Here is a 17289-nt window from a genome sequence, read left to right on the forward strand (position 1 = left end):
GTACAGGAAAAAGATCTAGATGTCATTGTTGGTACATTGAAACCCTCTGATCAGTGTGTAGCGGAGGCTAAGAAAGCAAATAGCATGTTAGGAATTATTAGGAAAGGTATGGAAAACAAAACTGAGAATATTATAATGTCTTTGCATCACTTCAAGGTGCAACCGCAACACAAATACTGTATGCAGTTCTGGTCACCGCATGTTACAAAAAGATATAGCAGAATTAGAAAAGGTACAGACAAGGACGACATAAATGATAAAGGGGATGGGACGACTTCCAAGTAAAGAAAGGCTAAAGCGGCTAGGTCTCTTCAGCTTGGAGAAGTGACAGCTGAGGAGAGATATGAGAGAGGTCTATAAAATATTGAGTGGAGTGGAATGGAATGGGTAGATGTGAATAGTTTGTTTACTCTTAACAAAAATACAAGGAGTAGGGGGGCATGCAATGAAGCTATTAAGTAGTAAATTAAAACAAATTGGAGAAAATATTTCTTCACTCAATGTGTAATTAAACTCTGGAATTCGTTGCCAGAGAATGTGGTAAAAGCAGTTGGCTTAGCAGGATTTAAAAAAGGTTTGAATAATTTCCTAAAATAAAAGTCCATAAGCCATTATTAAGATGGACTTGGGAAAATCCACTGCTTATTTCTAGGATAAGCATCATAAAATATGTTTTACTCTTTTGGGAACTTGTGACTTGGACTGGCCACTGTTATTGGGCTTGATGGACCTTTGGTCTGTCGTAGTATGGCAACACTTGTGCTCTCATGTTCTAGAAGGGAAGAGTCTAGAAAAGAACACCCCTACAGCTCAGGAATCTGAAAAAAGAAATAGGAACAGGTCTTCATTTCTGGGGAAATGGCCAGGAATGCAATTCTGACAATTTTGGAATTCCTAACAATCTGCTTGGTTCTGGGTCACCAGGACAGGTGTGGGAAGTCTTGATCTAATTTGGAGTTCATGTTTATTTCTTAGATTTTTATGCCTCTTTTGGTCCTTCAATCAACACAAAAGTGAGGATGCTTCCCGTCTAAAAAAACTTGATCAGAAGCCAGAATCTGAAGAACACTTGCTACTGACTCTTCCAAAACTCAAGGAACAAGCCTTAGAATTACCCAGCATTCAGTAATAAGGGATGAGTTGTTAATGACCATGCAGAAGTTTTTAGACCATATTCAGACGACAATACAGCAGATAGAGGGTGAGTCTCTTACTTCTTTTGTTGTAGTGGTCTTGTGGGATATTTTATAACTAGTTGCTTATGTAGGAAATCCCTTTGCTATCTGTTAAGATATTTTAATGTGCATTGTGTTGACGTTGTAAGCAGAGTGAAGGTGAATTTTAGGTAGAATGTAGATATCGGAATTGAGATATCCAGGTCAGGACATCTCAAAATCCACTAGTATTTTAGAAAAGAATCTGCTGATGTAGAGCGTTTCTAAAACACATTCAGGAATGGACATGTATGAGTTGGCTATGTGTGGGGGCAGCAGCCATTTAGCATAGGTCAATGTTTACACTGTTAATGGAGACAACTTGGCAACATATACATGCATGTTGGTACTTCAGATCAGTAACATAGCTACAGGGGGCCAATTGGCTCTGGGGCCCCTGGTTTGGCAGGTGGGATCCCCAGCCCGCACCTGCTGAAGCATTTGTCTTACGCTGGTCTCATCACATAGCCTACCCTGCCCTGCTCTGCTCTGTTCTCAGTTACGCCATGCATGCTCATTTTAGTGAAACTCAGCATGTGTTCCTTTTATCTTGCTGCACCATATGCCTGGAATAGACTTTCTGAGCTGGTACGTCAAGCTCCATCTCTGACTGTCTTCAAATCTAAGCTAAAAGCCTACCTTTTTGATGCTGCTTTTAACGCCTAACCCTTGTTCACTTGTTCAGAACCCTTATTTTATCATCCTCACTTTAATATTCCCTTATCTCTTGTTTGTCCTGTTTGTCTGTCCTAATTAGATTGTAAGCTCTGTCGAGCAGGGGCTGTCTCTTCATGTTCAAGTGTACAGCGCTACGTACGTCTAGTAGCGCTATAGAAATGATAAGTAGTAGTAGTAAGTGTGCGCATGTTCAATTTCATTAAAACAAGCACGGTGTGACTGAGAACAGAGCAGGGCAGGCAATGTGAGACCAGTGTGGGACAAATGCTTCAGCTAAGGTACCATCATGTGGGGGGAGGGGGCAGCGGGGGGGGGGGGGGGGGGGGTAAACTGTGCCCCCCCCGCTTCAGAATACATGTATATCTGCCTTCTTAGAAACCTACATTTCTGTTTCCCCAGGCAGTCACTGTTATCATTTGCCAGTATAGCTTTTGGGGGGTGAGGAAACGTTGGAGGATTAAGGAGGTTACCTCCCCTAATCCCTCCAGGAGAACACTGCACAAAAGGAACACCTTTAACAATCTAGAAGTCTCCGGAAACAACTGTAAATTCCAACATTGATCTTGGTGGACATAAATGTGCATTCCCTCTCTGAAATGGGGAATTCACAAATATTTTAGTTGCACCTTATCCTGCCTGAAACATGCCCCCTTGCCATATACAGTGGGGGAAATAAGTATTTGATCCCTTGCTGATTTTGTAAGTTTGCCCACTGACAAAGACATGAGCAGCCCATAATTGAAGGGTAGGTTATTGGTAACAGTGAGAGATAGCACATCACAAATTAAATCCGGAAAATCACATTGTGGAAAGTATATGAATTTATTTGCATTCTGCAGAGGGAAATAAGTATTTGATCCCCCACCAACCAGTAAGAGATCTGGCCCCTACAGACCAGGTAGATGCTCAAATCAACTCGTTACCTGCATGACAGACAGCTGTCGGCAATGGTCACCTGTATGAAAGACACCTGTCCACAGACTCAGTGAATCAGTCAGACTCTAACCTCTACAAAATGGCCAAGAGCAAGGAGCTGTCTAAGGATGTCAGGGACAAGATCATACACCTGCACAAGGCTGGAATGGGCTACAAAACCATCAGTAAGACGCTGGGCGAGAAGGAGACAACTGTTGGTGCCATAGTAAGAAAATGGAAGAAGTACAAAATGACTGTCAATCGACAAAGATCTGGGGCTCCACGCAAAATCTCACCTCGTGGGGTATCCTTGATCATGAGGAAGGTTAGAAATCAGCCTACAACTATAAGGGGGGAACTTGTCAATGATCTCAAGGCAGCTGGGACCACTGTCACCACGAAAACCATTGGTAACACATTACGACATTAACGGATTGCAATCCTGCAGTGCCCGCAAGGTCCCCCTGCTCCGAAGGCACATGTGACGGCCCGTCTGAAGTTTTGCCAGTGAACACCTGGATGATGCCGAGAGTGATTGGGAGAAGTGCTGTGGTCAGATGAGACAAAAATTGAGCTCTTTGGCATGAACTCGCCGTGGTTGGAGGAAGAGAAATGCTGCCTATGACCCAAAGAACACCGTCCCCACTTGTCAAGCATGGAGGTGGAAATGTTATGTTTTGGGGGTGTTTCTCTGCTAAGGGCACAGGACTACTTCACCGCATCAATGGGAGAATGGATGGGGCCATGTACCGTACAATTCTGAGTGACAACCTCCTTCCCTCCTCCAGGGCCTTAAAAATGGGTCGTGGCTGGGTCTTCCAGCACGACAATGACCCAAAACATACAGCCAAGGCAACAAAGGAGTGGCTCAGGAAGAAGCACATTAGGGTCATGGAGTGGCCTAGCCAGTCACCAGACCTTAATCCCATTGAAAACTTATGGAGGGAGCTGAAGCTGCGAGTTGCCAAGCGACAGCCCAGAACTCTTAATGATTTAGAGATGATCTGCAAAGAGGAGTGGACCAAAATTCCTCCTGACATGTGTGCAAACCTCATCATCAACTACAGAAGACGTCTGACCGCTGTGCTTGCCAACAAGGGTTTTGCCACCAAGTATTAGGTCTTGTTTGCCAGAGGGATTAAATACTTATTTCCCTCTGCAGAATGCAAATAAATTCATATACTTTCCACAATGTGATTTTCCGGATTTAATTTGTGATGTGCTATCTCTCACTGTTACCAATAACCTACCCTTCAATTATGGGCTGCTCATGTCTTTGTCAGTGGGCAAACTTACAAAATCAGCAAGGGATCAAATACTTATTTCCCCCACTGTACATGTATTCCCAATTTGGACAAGTATATCCCAGCATTCTAAAATTGGGATTTAGGCATGTATGTGATATATATTTCCAGTGCATTTCTCCTAGCAAAAAAGGTGCCGGTACTCAAATGCCTGGCCACCCTTCAGGGGTGGGGTGATCACTGAGGAACCCACCCCACAATAGCCAAGCCCTCTGCAACCAGTCACAGAATCTATGACAAGACAGAATTGGTGTGTAGAGCCTGAGCTGTTTCATTAAAACTTGGGAACCATGGGTCAATTTTAACAGACAATGGAAAAGGTGCCGGTACTCAGCACCCCCAAGTACCCCCTCAAAAAAAGCCCTGTATATTTCTAAATGCCAGTTCATGCATGTCCAAATTGTGGATACAGAAAGTGAAAGTGCCTTGGTGCTTTGTAGCTTTTACTATATGAGATGTGGGGTAAGGAATAATATATTGTAGAGGAATATATTCGAGTTATTCCCCAAGTTTTCCACATCATCACTGTGACCCCTGACGCAGGTGCTAGTCACCGAAACATGGCCCGTGTCGGGTCTTTTTGTCAAGGCTCATTCATTAAAGAACTGTGTTCCATTTTTAAAGGCCCGTGGTGCTGTTTTTTTGTTTGGACTTTAGTTTGTACTTCGTTCCCTCTCTTTTGTTATATTTCTAAAAATAACCACCATGCTGTGTTATAATGTAAGGGATCAGTATTCAACAGGGTTTAACTGGGCAGGAGAGGCTCCTGGCTAGCCCTTGATATTTAACAGCACTTAACTGGGTAGTGCTGCTGAATATCAGCTCTAGCCAGCCATTTAGAACCCAGCTGAGATAGGGGCGGTTTGGGGGAGGAGTTTGGGCGGAGCTGCTTCTTAGCCAGTTAGCAGTGATATTTAGATTGCTAATTGGCTAGGTAAGTGAATAAGTTAGGACAGCAAAAAAGACTGAATTAACTGGGCACCAGCCTGAATAATGACTGGTGCTCGGTTAACTTCTGGTTTGCCACACTAACCTTATTATTCAGTGCCGGAGGCCAGACATGCTTTGAATATTGGGTCCTAAATGTTTATGTCTAGATTACACTTTGATGTACAATTGCCTTGGGTGAAGTTCTTCAAAAAGGTGGTAAATAGATCCCCTGGTACATAAATGAAACTAAATAAATAACAACATGTTTCCTTAGTACTATGAAAGAAGCCAACCCCTCAAGTAGTCATAGAATGATGAAACTTGAATCAGGAGGAGGGGAACTATTGTGGCATAATGTTTGGAAGCAGTAGTGGTAGTGCAGCCAGAAGTCCATTTCTGGGGGGGGGCCCACACATTTACTTTCTATCCACCCTAACGCTGCGGCGGCATTAAAATTAATACCTTGACTAGCAGGGATGCCACCTTAGGCTCTAAAATTGCTCCCTTAGGCTTTAATTTTCATATAATTTATGTTCTAACACAGTGTTTCCCAAGTCCGGTCCTGGAGTATCCCTTGCCAGTCAGGTTTTCAGGATATCCACAACGAATATGCATATAATGGAGGCAGTATATGCAGATCAAGTTCATGCTCAGTGGAGGAGTAGCCTAGTGGTTAGTGCAGTGGATTTTGATCCTGGGGAACTGAGTTCAATTCCCACTGCAGCTCCTTGTGACTCTGGGCAAGTCACTTAACCCTCCATTGCCCCTGGTACAAAATGAGTACCTGAATATATGTAACCACTTTGAATGTAGTTGCAAAAACCTCAGAAAGGCGGTATATCAAGTCCCATTTCCCCCCTTCCCCCCTTTCATTGTGGATATCCTGAAAACCTGACTGGCAAGGGGTACTCCAGGACTAGACTTGGGAAACACTGTTCTAACAAAAACTTTCAAACTGTGCCATTTAATTGATGTCAGGTTTTACACGTACATTCTCTAATAACTCAGATTATGAAAATATTAAATTCAGAAAGGCAACTCTGTGTGTCCTGAAACAGTTGTATAATTTTTGTGTTAACAATTAGTGCTCTTGAAAAAGGAGATGTTTCATATGTCCAAATTTATTTTCTTTTAGGAGAGATTAAATTGGAAATGCCATTTGTAAATCTAGAAGTAGACACAATGCAACCTGCTAAAGACCCATTATTGGTTGAAAAGTTAGGACAGTGTGTTATGAATTGGCAAATACAGATATCAGCGGCTATTGAAGACCAGCTGAGTAGAAAAGCACAGGTAATATGTTTGTTGCCTTTAATTTTACAACAAATACTTAAAGCATATTGGGGCCTATGACAAAACAGGGGACTTATGTCTGTGACTTCTTAAGTGAATGTATGTAGTAGAATTGGAAAAGGTACAGCGAAGGGCGACGAAAATGATAGTGGGGATGGGACGACTTTCCTATGAAGAGAGGCTGAGAAGGCTAGGGCTTTTCAGCTTGGAGAAGAGACGGCTGAGGGGAGATATGATAGAAGTGTATAAAATAATGAGTGGAATGGATCGGGTGGATGTGAAGCGACTGTTCACGCTATCCAAAAATACTAGGACTAGAGGGCATGAGTTGAAGCTACAGTGTGGTAAATTTAAAACGAATCGGAGAAAATTTTTCTTCACCCAACGTGTAATTAGACTCTGGAATTCGTTTGCCGGAGAACGTGGTACGGGCGGTTAGCTTGACGGAGTTTAAAAAGGGGTTAGATAGATTCCTAAAGGGACAAGTCCATAGACCGCTATTAAATGGACTTGGAAAAATTCCGCATTTTTAGGTATAACTTGTCTGGAATGTTTTTTACGTTTGGGGAGCGTGCCAGGTGCCCTTGACCTGGATTGGCCACTGTCGGTGACAGGATGCTGGGCTAGATGGACCTTTGGTCTTTCCCAGTATGGCACTACTTATGTACTTATGTACTTATGACATATTTGTTCGTATATGAAAGAAAAGTGGGATGTTTGACCATGGAAAACCAAAGACTGGACGAATACATTCTTAAAAACAGTTGTTTATTGATGAAAAAAGACTCGACACAAACGTTGTGTTTTGGCCCTTAGGCCTGCATCAGGAGTCTACAAAACACATATAAACACGTATACATAATTAAGAAAATGATAACTGTACAAACAATGCGACATATAAACCAAAATCACAGATAAAACAGGAAACTCAAATGTTAAAAAACTATATGTAAATATATATATATACAATAAAATACAAATACAGGTTAAGAACTAGTCGAATACAAAAATAACCAGGTAAAGTAAAAATCAAATTCTATAAATAGCACGCAGTCTGGTGATCAATAGGGTTGGTCTGTGAAAACATAAACGTGTGAATGATGGGTGTAGAATTTTAAATTATCATCTTTGCAATTGGTTTCAAATTTCTAGTGTTTATTTATAGGTTTGGCATGATACTCGCAATTTAGTTTTTATAAACCATCAGGCTTTAAACTTTACATGTATTTAATTAATCTTTTAATAAACCAGTGTTTTTCACACTCTCTTATACAGATGTACACACATATATATAAATATTGTATGGCTATTTATAGAATTTGATTTTTATTTTATCTGGTTATTTTTGTATTCGACTAGTTCTTAACCTGTATTTGTATTTATTGTATACTAGTAAAAATGGCCCGTTTCTTAACGCAATGAAACGGGCGCTAGCAATGTAATGAGTTCCTGCCATTAATGTTTTCACGGTTGTATTCTGAATATAATTGTTGTTTACATGTGTAAGATCATAGGCGCCCGGTATTGGAGGCTTGGGGAGGCTAAGCCTCCCCAGCCGAAGATCGGATCCTGATGACGACGATGCTCATCCCAACTGTCCGCCCTCTTCTCTCCCCCAAGATCCGACCGTTTCCTTTTTTTCTTTTAAATTTACCGCCGGTCTGGCAGCGCAGCGACAGACAGCGTCAGTGAAAGCGCTCCCAGTAAAAGCGCTTCTCTTCGCTCAGTGCCCTGCCTTCTTCTGATGTCATGACGTCAGAAGAAGGCGTGTCACTGAGCGAAGCGAAGCGCTTTCAGTGGGAGCGCTTTCACTGACGCTGTGCCGCCAGACTCGGAGGAAAATTTGAAAGAAAAAAAGTAAAGGGATCTTGGGGGGAGAAGAGGGTGGGCAGTTGGGGCAGGGGAGAGAGTGAGATGAATGGGATGGCAGGGCTCAGGGAAAGAGGGGAATTGCTGAATATAGGTGAATGGAGGGGGGTAGGGGAGAGAGGAGCACAGATGGGATGGCAGGGCTCAGGGAAAGAGGGAAATTGCTGAATATGGGTGAATGGAGGGGGACAGGGGGAGAGAGGAGCATGGATGGGATGGCAGGGCTCAGGGAAAGAGGGGAATTGCTGAATATGGGTGAATGGAGGAGGGCAGGGGAGAGAGGAGCATGGATGGGATGGCAGGGCTCAGGGAAAGAGGGGAATTGCTGAATATGGGTGAATGGAGGGGGACAGGGGGGAGAGAGGAGCATGGATGGGATGGCAGGGCTCATGGAAAGAGGGGAATTGCTGAATATGGGTGAATGGAGGGGGACAGGGGAGAGAGGAGCATGGATGGGATGGCAGGGCTCAGGGAAAGAGGGGAATTGCTGAATATAGGTGAATGGAGGGGGGCAGGGGAGAGAGGAGCACAGATGGGATGGCAGGGCTCAGGGAAAGAGGGAAATTGCTGAATATGGTGAATGGAGGGGGCAGGGGAGAGAGGAGCATGGATGGACATGGATTGGAGGACTGGGCCCAGGGCGAGAGGAGAAATGATGGACATAGAGGGGAGGGGAGGGAAGAGAGAGGAAGAAGATGAGATGAGGGAAAAGGAAAAGAGGAGAAAAACTGCACATGGATGGAGAAAATAGGCAGAAGCTGGATCCACTGGACAGTCAAGTTTGCGGAGGACCCAGCTTTTACTTACAGATGTAGGACAAGAAATGAAGAAGAAAGGCGGAAAGTAAAGAAATAAATGGAAAGGAAGCCCTGGAAATGGAGTTAAGAGGACAGATAGTAGCAGAATCGGATACTGGGCCAGCATGATCAGAAAAACAAAGTCACCAGACAACAAAGGTAGAAATGATAATTTTATTTTCATTATAGTGTTTGGAATATGTCCTCTTTGAGAATCAGGTGCTCAACATTAAAAGTTCATATTTATTTACTTATTTATGGCATTTTATCCCACATTAAACATGAATTAGGGTGTTTTGTGGCTGTACATGAGAATTGTGATATTATGATCCCTTGTTTCATATTGTTGACGGTCTGCATTTTCCGTATGGTTGGTATATTGGTGTATTAAGTTCTGCCCAGTGTAATAGTTATGGTACAGTAAGGTTCTGAGTGTGTTTTTGCACAAGTTGTGCATAGTGCTTTGCAGTTGAGCGATTGTGGTTAGTATATGCTTTGAGCAACCACTTTATTCTTTGACATATGATACATATCTAATATCTACATTTAATAAAAGGTATTAATTGTGACTTTTATTTTTTTTCTGTGTGTTATCAGACAATTATGGATTTAAGCTCCACCCCTGGCCCTACCCCTAACCCCGCCCCCTTTAGCCTCCCCAAACAGTTGGGCCACCGACCGCCTATGTGTAAGATTTCTTTATATACAATATTTTTTGTGTAAACTGTGTTACAATGTGGTAAAAGTTTTCCTTGTTTAGGCCCTTCAATCAGTTTAACAATCACATCAGAAGAGCTCCTTACTCGTGAGAATGCAACATACAGTTGCCCATGTGAGAGACTGAGAGTGACAGTGTGTTTTACAGACAGTGTAAGAGAGAGATACACAGAGTGATTGAGTGTGTGTGTGTGATGTCTGTGTGTGTGTGTGTGTGTGATGTGTGTGAGTGACAAAGTGATTAAATGTTTGTCTTCCCTTCCGTTCTGTGCACTTGCCTCCACTGATGTTCGTTCCTCCCTGTATATGATTGTTTGTTAGAGATTCAATCCACTCCACTTCCCTCCTCCAAGTTCCGTTCTGTCTGATTGGTTCTTTGTTGACAGTGAGAGCCAATGAAACGCTGAACTACAGACTTACAAACCCTACACTGCCACAGTGCCACGGAGTCAGCTTCAGAATGTTGGAGGTGCTTTTTATTATATAGGATGTATCCTATATAATAAAAAGCACCTCCAATGTTCTATGCTTGGGACCATGGCTCCCTGGCTGCAGGTGGTCTGCGAGGCAGACACGCACGGACGTCACTGACGTCAAAACAGCTGATTCCAAGGCAAGGAGAGGAGTCGCGTGTTTCCCTACTCCTCCTACTGCCTCGGAATCAGCTGTCACCCCCCGCGCTACGGCCCCCTCGAAACCCACCCCCTTCCGCGAACCTGTCAATCCCCCCACCGGAACGCCGAAAACCGCCCCCCCGCCCCCCGCCGCTGTTGTGCACTACCTGTGCTGACAGCCGAAGTGTTGTTCTGCCCTTCGGGTGTGTTCCTCAATCATCTTCTCAGAAAGTTTAACTCCGTGCGTCTGACGTCAGACGCACGCAGAGGAACTTCCCGACAAGATGATTGAAGAACCAAAGGGAAAGAAAGAACAACACTTCGGCTGTAAGACCAGGTAGCACAACAACGGCGGCGGGGGGGGGGGGGGGGGGCAGTTTTTTTGCTAGCACGGGGGGGGGGGGGAACGACAGGTTCGCGGAAGGGGGGAGTTCAAGGGGGCCGTAGCACGGAGGGGGGCGGGGGAATTACCTGCCTAAGGCCCGTTTCCTTGCCTACAGAAACGGGCCTTTTTTACTAGTATTTACATATAGTTTTTTAACATTTGAGTTTCCTGTTTTATCTGTGATTTTGGTTTATATGTCGCATTGTTTGTACAGTTATCATTTTCTTAATTATGTATACGTGTTTATATGTGTTTTATAGACTCCTGATGCAGGCCTAACGGCAGAAACACAACGTTTGTGTCGAGTCTTTTTTCATCAATAAACAACTGTTTTTAAGAATTTATTTGTTCAGTCTTTGGTTTTCCGTGGTCAAACATCCCACTTTTCTTTCATATCTGTATTCTCTCGTGGGGCATTCGAGTTCTCTGCCTGTGGCGGATTATCTTGACATATTTGTTCCCCAGTGCATTTCCCTTGTGTGGCCAGCAGATGGTGACTGTCTTTTTTTGTAAAGCTGTTGCAGAAGTGACTGTTTTTTACCGCCTGAGATGTGAAGTAATCTTTAGTCTCAGTATGGGATCACAGAGGTAAACATCTCTGTCCTGAGACTGTTCAAGGCTTGTGAGCAGTTAATTTCCTGAAGTTTCTCAGGCGCTACCCAGGTAGATACAAAGTGTTTAGACACTTTTAATATTGATCCTTATTCAGTTACCTGTTATTGCCTGCTACTTTTCCATATGTTTTACATGGTTCACTGTTCAAATTTTGTGACAGTAAACCTTATTATCTTATTAGCTTTGTTGTTCTGGACTGACTAAGAGTCCTGGTGGTTTGTGGTTTAGATCTGTGGGTGTTTTCTAGGAACTGTGGGACCCCTGGAAGTGTGACCCCAGTAACCTAGAAATCACCAGGGAATAACTTGAGAGTGGGAGACTCACCCAGAGGCAAGTGGGACCCAGTTGGAGGGATGGAGGATGCTAATATAGAGCTCATGCCCAGGTGCAGGCAGGCCTGAGCAGTGCTGAGGGCAGACCCTCCAGGTGGCTGCAGGGTTAACCCCTGGCTGGTGCTAGGTGTTTCATGACAGACCTCTTTTACTAAGGGATGTTAAGATTGCTTGTCTGATGGGTGGGATAGTAAATCTTGATTAAACTTGAAACATGTTAAGCCCTAACATGCGCTTAGTGTGTGAAAAACAGGCTACTGCCAAATGCATTAAAGCATATTGGGGTAGTTTGTTAGCGCTTGTTAACTTCTGCGTTAGCTATTTATTAAAATATTTTTTGGAGGGGGCATGTCATGGCACAGGCAGCTCCTTGTGACTCTGGGCAAGTCACTTAACCCTCCATTGCCCCATGTAAGCCGCATTGAGCCTGCCATGAGTGGGAAAGCGCGGGGTACAAATGTAACAAAAATAAAATAAATGGGAGGATAATAGGTGTGGAAGTGTTAACCAGCTTTGTGATCGCATTAGCATGTGCTAACTGGCTAAAGCTGAGTTAACTTGGGGAGCACTTATGGACCCTTTTACTAACCTGCGTTAGGAGTTAGCACATGCTTAGCACACCTTAAAATGGCATCCTGCAGTAACTGCCAAATGTGTGCATTAACTGCCTGCTAAAAAGGAAAAATGTTTTTTAAGGTGGCATTTTGGGTACGGAGAGTGGATGTTCCTGTGCTAATCAGTTGACACAGCTACATTAACACATGTTAACTGGTTAGTGCATAGATAGTGTGAAAACCCTTACTACCTATTAAATGGGTGGTGATAAGTGCTCATGCAGTAACATTAGCACATGGCCCTTAATATAAAAAGATGCAAAAAGGAAGGAAGTGACATCATCTTGAGAGAATGGACACCTGAGAGTGAAGCTCTTTCGGGGCTGTTTAAGAAACGGGGGTTTTCCCTCATAAAATCTAAGCTACTCCTGTTATCTTGGCAACATAGAAGTGTGGATTGTCTATGGTGGCTAAAAAGTGGCTGGATAAATTCAAATATTTACCAGACAGAGAGGAAAATCGGTCTTCGATGGCTGGCAAGTTGCCCATAGGACCTTCAAAGACGGCAGCAGAGCAGATGGATTTTGTGGATGAGGATCTCTTGGCGACTGCTGTGAGTGATGCCGAAGTCACTAAACAAGATGTAGCACAGTGGTTCAAAGTGCTAAAAGTGGAAATGAAAGCAGTCTGTTGGAACATTACAGCAATGATGGCTGAACTTCAGCAAGATGTGCGTGAGATTGGACATCGAACTGAGAAAGCTGAGGAGCAATTGGATACTATTGCAGTGGATGTTCAGGGTCTGCAAGAAATTAATACAAATTTGCAGATGATACAAAACTATTCAAGGTTGTTAAAATACGTGTGGACTGTGAAATATTGCAGGAAGACCTTATGAAATTGGAAGACTTGGCATCCAAATGGCAGATGAAATTTAATGTGGACAAATGCAAGGTGATGCATATTGGAAAGAATAATCCGAATCACAGTTACCTTGGGGGTAAGCGCTCAAGAAAAAGATCTGAGTGTCGTTGTAGATAATACGCTGAAATCTTCTGCTCGATGTGTGGTGGGGGCCAAAAAAGCAAACAGGATGCTAGGAATTATTAGGAAAGGGATGGTGAATAAGACCAAAAATATTATAATGCCTTTGTATCGCTCCATGATGCGTCCATACCTTGAGTATTGCATTCAGTTCTGGTCACTGTATTTTAAAAAAGATATAGTGGAATTAGAAAAGGTTCAAAGAAGAGTGACTAAAATGATAAAGGGGAGGGAACTCTTCTTGTATGAGGCAAGCTAAAGAGGTTAGGGCTCTTCAGCTTGGAAAGAGACGGATGAGGGGAGATATGATTGAGGTCTACAAAATCCTGAGTGGTGTCGAATGAGTAGAAGTAAATAGATTTTTTACTCGTTCCAAAAGTACAAAGACTAACGGGACACTCAATGAAGTTACATGGAAATACTTTAAAAACAAATATGAGGAAATATTTTTTCACTCAACGAATAGTTAAGATCTGGAACTCTTTGCCGGAGGATGTGGTAACGGTGGTTAGCAGATCTGGGTTTAAAAAAGGTTTGGACAAATTCCTGGAGGAAATGTCCATAGTCTGCTATTGAGACAGACATGGGAAGCAACTGCTTGCCCTGGGATTTGTAGTATGGAGTGTTGCCACGATTTGGGTTTCTGCCAGGTACTTGTGACCTGGCTTGGCCACTGTTTGGAAAACAGGATACTGGGCTAGATGGACCATTGGTCTGACCCAGTATGACTACTCTTATGCTCTTAGTGGTTCTGGAGGCTTACGTCTCTATCTCTAAGAAATTCAGTTGGAGTGGGCTCATGGGAGCCTGGCACAGACAGGACTTGGCTCCTAGTAATATTATTCTTGTTTCCACAATTTTGCTTTGAAGGAAGAGATTCTCTACAAAGCCCATCAGCAGAGGGAGATTATTTGGGAAAATTATAAAATCACTGTGTATCAGGATTTGGTGCATACTACACTTCTGAAGCGCAAAGATATAAGTGCGGTGACACAGTAGCTTTGGTCTGCCAATCTTCGGTACCAGTGGATGCTTCCTTTTGGCATTCTGATTACAGTTTCGGGCAAATCCAAAAAAGTTCAAACTGTTGCTGAGGCGTGGAAAGTTCTAGCCAAGTTGAGTTGCTTTAATTAGGGTTACTAAATTTGCAGAGACAAAAAAGAGGACACAACAAAAAATAAAATGCCACTCTGTCACTGGCCCACGCCCCTCCACCCCACACCATGCTGCACCCTGCTGCAGACACTTTGACCCCCCCCCCCCAAGAAAACCAGATTCTATAATCAGTGAAAATATTGGCAAATGTAACAGAAATGCATTTTCTTCCATACTCTGCTAAATATAAAATTAGAAAATATGTACATTCCAAAAAAGCAAACATTCATGAGAACATGTCCCCCTTTCCTTTCCCTCATCCATGAGCAGCATGTCCCCCTTTTATCCATGTGCTGTATTTCCTCCCTGTCACTCCTCCTTATATACATCCCCATCACCAATCTTTTTTCCAGCCTTTTTCCCTTCCTGCACCCACACTCCATCCGCCTTTTTTACACACACACACACACACACACACACACACACACACACACACACACACACACACACACACACACACACACACACACACACACACACACACACACACACACCTCCATCCATCCATCCTCCCTGAACCTACCATAACATGCCCTGGTGGTCTAGTGGCCTCATTGGACCAGGAAAGAACCCTCTTCCTGCCTTATGCCACTTACCTGCTTGTTGCCACCGCCAGGGCCGTGCCAACACGGTAAGCGAGGTAAGCATGGCAGGGGGACGCTTCCCTCTGGGGGGCGCCGCTGCACCATGCTCACCTCGCTCCGCCCTCCCGCTCCCATTGTTCAACTGCCCGCCCTCTTCTCCCCCTCCCAACATCCCTTTTCTTTTTTTTTTTCCTTTTTAAATTTACCTCCGTGGCGGTTCCGGCAGCGCAGCGTCAGTGAAGGAGGCGGCGCTCCCGACGTCTCTAGCCTTCCCTTCGCTGTGTTCCGCCTTCTTCTGACGTCATTTCCTTGATGTCAGAAGAAGGCGGAACACAGCGAAGGGAAGGCTAGAGACGTCGGGAGCGCAGCGCCGCCTCCTTCACTGACGCTGCACTGCCAGAACCGCCATGGAGGTAAATTTAAAAAGAAAAAAAAAGAAAAGGGATGTTGGGGGGAGAGAAGAGGGCGGGCAGTTGAACAATGGGAGCGGGAGGGCAGGGGAGAGACGAGAGCATGGATGCGAGGGGGGGTCATGGAAGGGAGAGAGGGGAATTGCTGGAAAAGGATGAATGGAGGGGGCAGGGGACAGAGGAGCATGGATTGAGAGGGCAGGGCTCAGGGAGAGAGGGGAATTGCTGGAAAAGGATGAATGGAGGGGGCAGGGACAGAGGAGCATGGATGGGCATGGATTGGGAGGGCAGGGCTCAGGGAGAGAGGAGAAATTGCTGGACATAGAGGGGAGGGAAGAAAGATGAAGGAGATGAAATGAGGGAAAAGGAGAGAGGAGAAAAACTGCACATGGATGAAGAAAATAGGCAGAAGCTGAGGACCAGAAATGAAGAAGAAAGGAGGAAAGGAAAGAAATAAAATGGAAAGGAAGCCCTGGAAAATGGAGTTAAGAGGACAGATAGCAGCAGAATCAGATACTGGGCCAGCATGATCAGAAAAAGAAAGTCACCAGACAACAAAAGTAGAAAAAAAATCATTTTATTTTCATTTTAGTGTTTGGAATATGTCCACTTTGAGAATTTACATCTGCTCTCTTATTTTGCAATGTATAGCAATTTGTTTCTAAGAATATTGCTGACAATTCCTGTCAGTGTGGCAAGTGGTGAGCGATCATTTTCATGGGGGGGGGGGGGGAGGGCCGCCGCCAACTGATAGTCCTGCAGGGGGGCGCCAGAGACCCTAGGCACGGCCCTGGCCACCGCTTCTTGAAAATGGCTGCTAAGACTTCAAAAGGCAGCCTCGTGAGACTTGTCACATCCAGGTGGCCTGTGTGTGAGGCAGGAGGTGGGTGGGGGAACAGTTCTGAAGGTGTGAACATGGAATGTTAATGGTCCTAATGGTCCAGTGAAAAGGAGCATTGTCTTTAATGCACTTAGAAAACTTCACTGGGATATTATTTTATTGCAGGAGACACATTTGCGTGCTCGGGATCAGCATCTCTTGTGACATAGAGATTATACAGTTTGTGTCATACATAATCCTTTGGGGGGGAGAATAGGGGGAATTGCAATTTTAATTTATTCCTGGTTCTCATTTATAATGTAAGAGGTTTATAAAGATGATTTGGCAAGGTGTCTTGCAGTGAAGGGACTTCTTTTTGGGAGGAGGTCACTATCATAAATATTTATGCACCCAATCAGTGGCAGGGAAATTTTTTTAAAGGACTTCATTAACCTCTAACATCGTTTCTCAGTGGGTCTCCTGTATTGGGTGGAAATTTTAATGTGGTGCCAGAACCCCTGGTGGATCAATCCAAGGGGGGAGGAGAACATACTAAGATACATAGGCAAGCTGCTGACTTTGATTAAAGTGCTGGACTTAGTAGATGTTTGGCGTTTTTTTCATCCTGTTTAAAGAAACTATACTTTTTATTCTCACCCTAGAGATACTTACACTAGAATTGATTTAATTTGTTGTCACAGAAATTTATGGGGACAAGTTCGGGATGCTCATATTGAACCTATACAAATCTCAGATCATGCTACAACATGGGTTGAATTGATGGGGTTGGTGGGGGGGATTCTAGACAAAACTTTTGGAGACTTAATGAAAATCTTTTAGGAGATAGTCAAATATGTACCAATATTAAAAAAATGATACAAAATTATTTAATGGAGAGTGATACAGGGGATGTCATTGGTGGTATTCTATGGGACACATTGAAAGCAGTGATTCGTGGCCAATTAATTAAATGGGGAGCAAGAAAGAAGTGAGTGAAGACCAACATGAGTTACTGCTTTTGGAGAAATTTGTTCGCTTAGAGCATCAGCATAAAGAGAG

General features: G+C 43.8%; 1 protein-coding gene across 1 annotated transcript in view; it reads left to right on the top strand.

The window, feature by feature from the left end:
* DNAH10 (dynein axonemal heavy chain 10) overlaps window positions 1-17289 on the top strand; it is a 327414-nt gene that overhangs the window by 22778 nt on the left and 287347 nt on the right. Inside the window, exons 6-7 of the mRNA XM_030218355.1 lie at window positions 1120-1201; window positions 6177-6334. Of these exons, the coding sequence (XP_030074215.1) occupies window positions 1120-1201; window positions 6177-6334 (240 nt within the window). The remainder of the gene's footprint in view (window positions 1-1119; window positions 1202-6176; window positions 6335-17289) is intronic.

Source organism: Microcaecilia unicolor, chromosome 11, assembly GCF_901765095.1.
Source record: "Microcaecilia unicolor chromosome 11, aMicUni1.1, whole genome shotgun sequence".
Taxonomy (NCBI): Eukaryota; Metazoa; Chordata; class Amphibia; order Gymnophiona; family Siphonopidae; genus Microcaecilia; species Microcaecilia unicolor.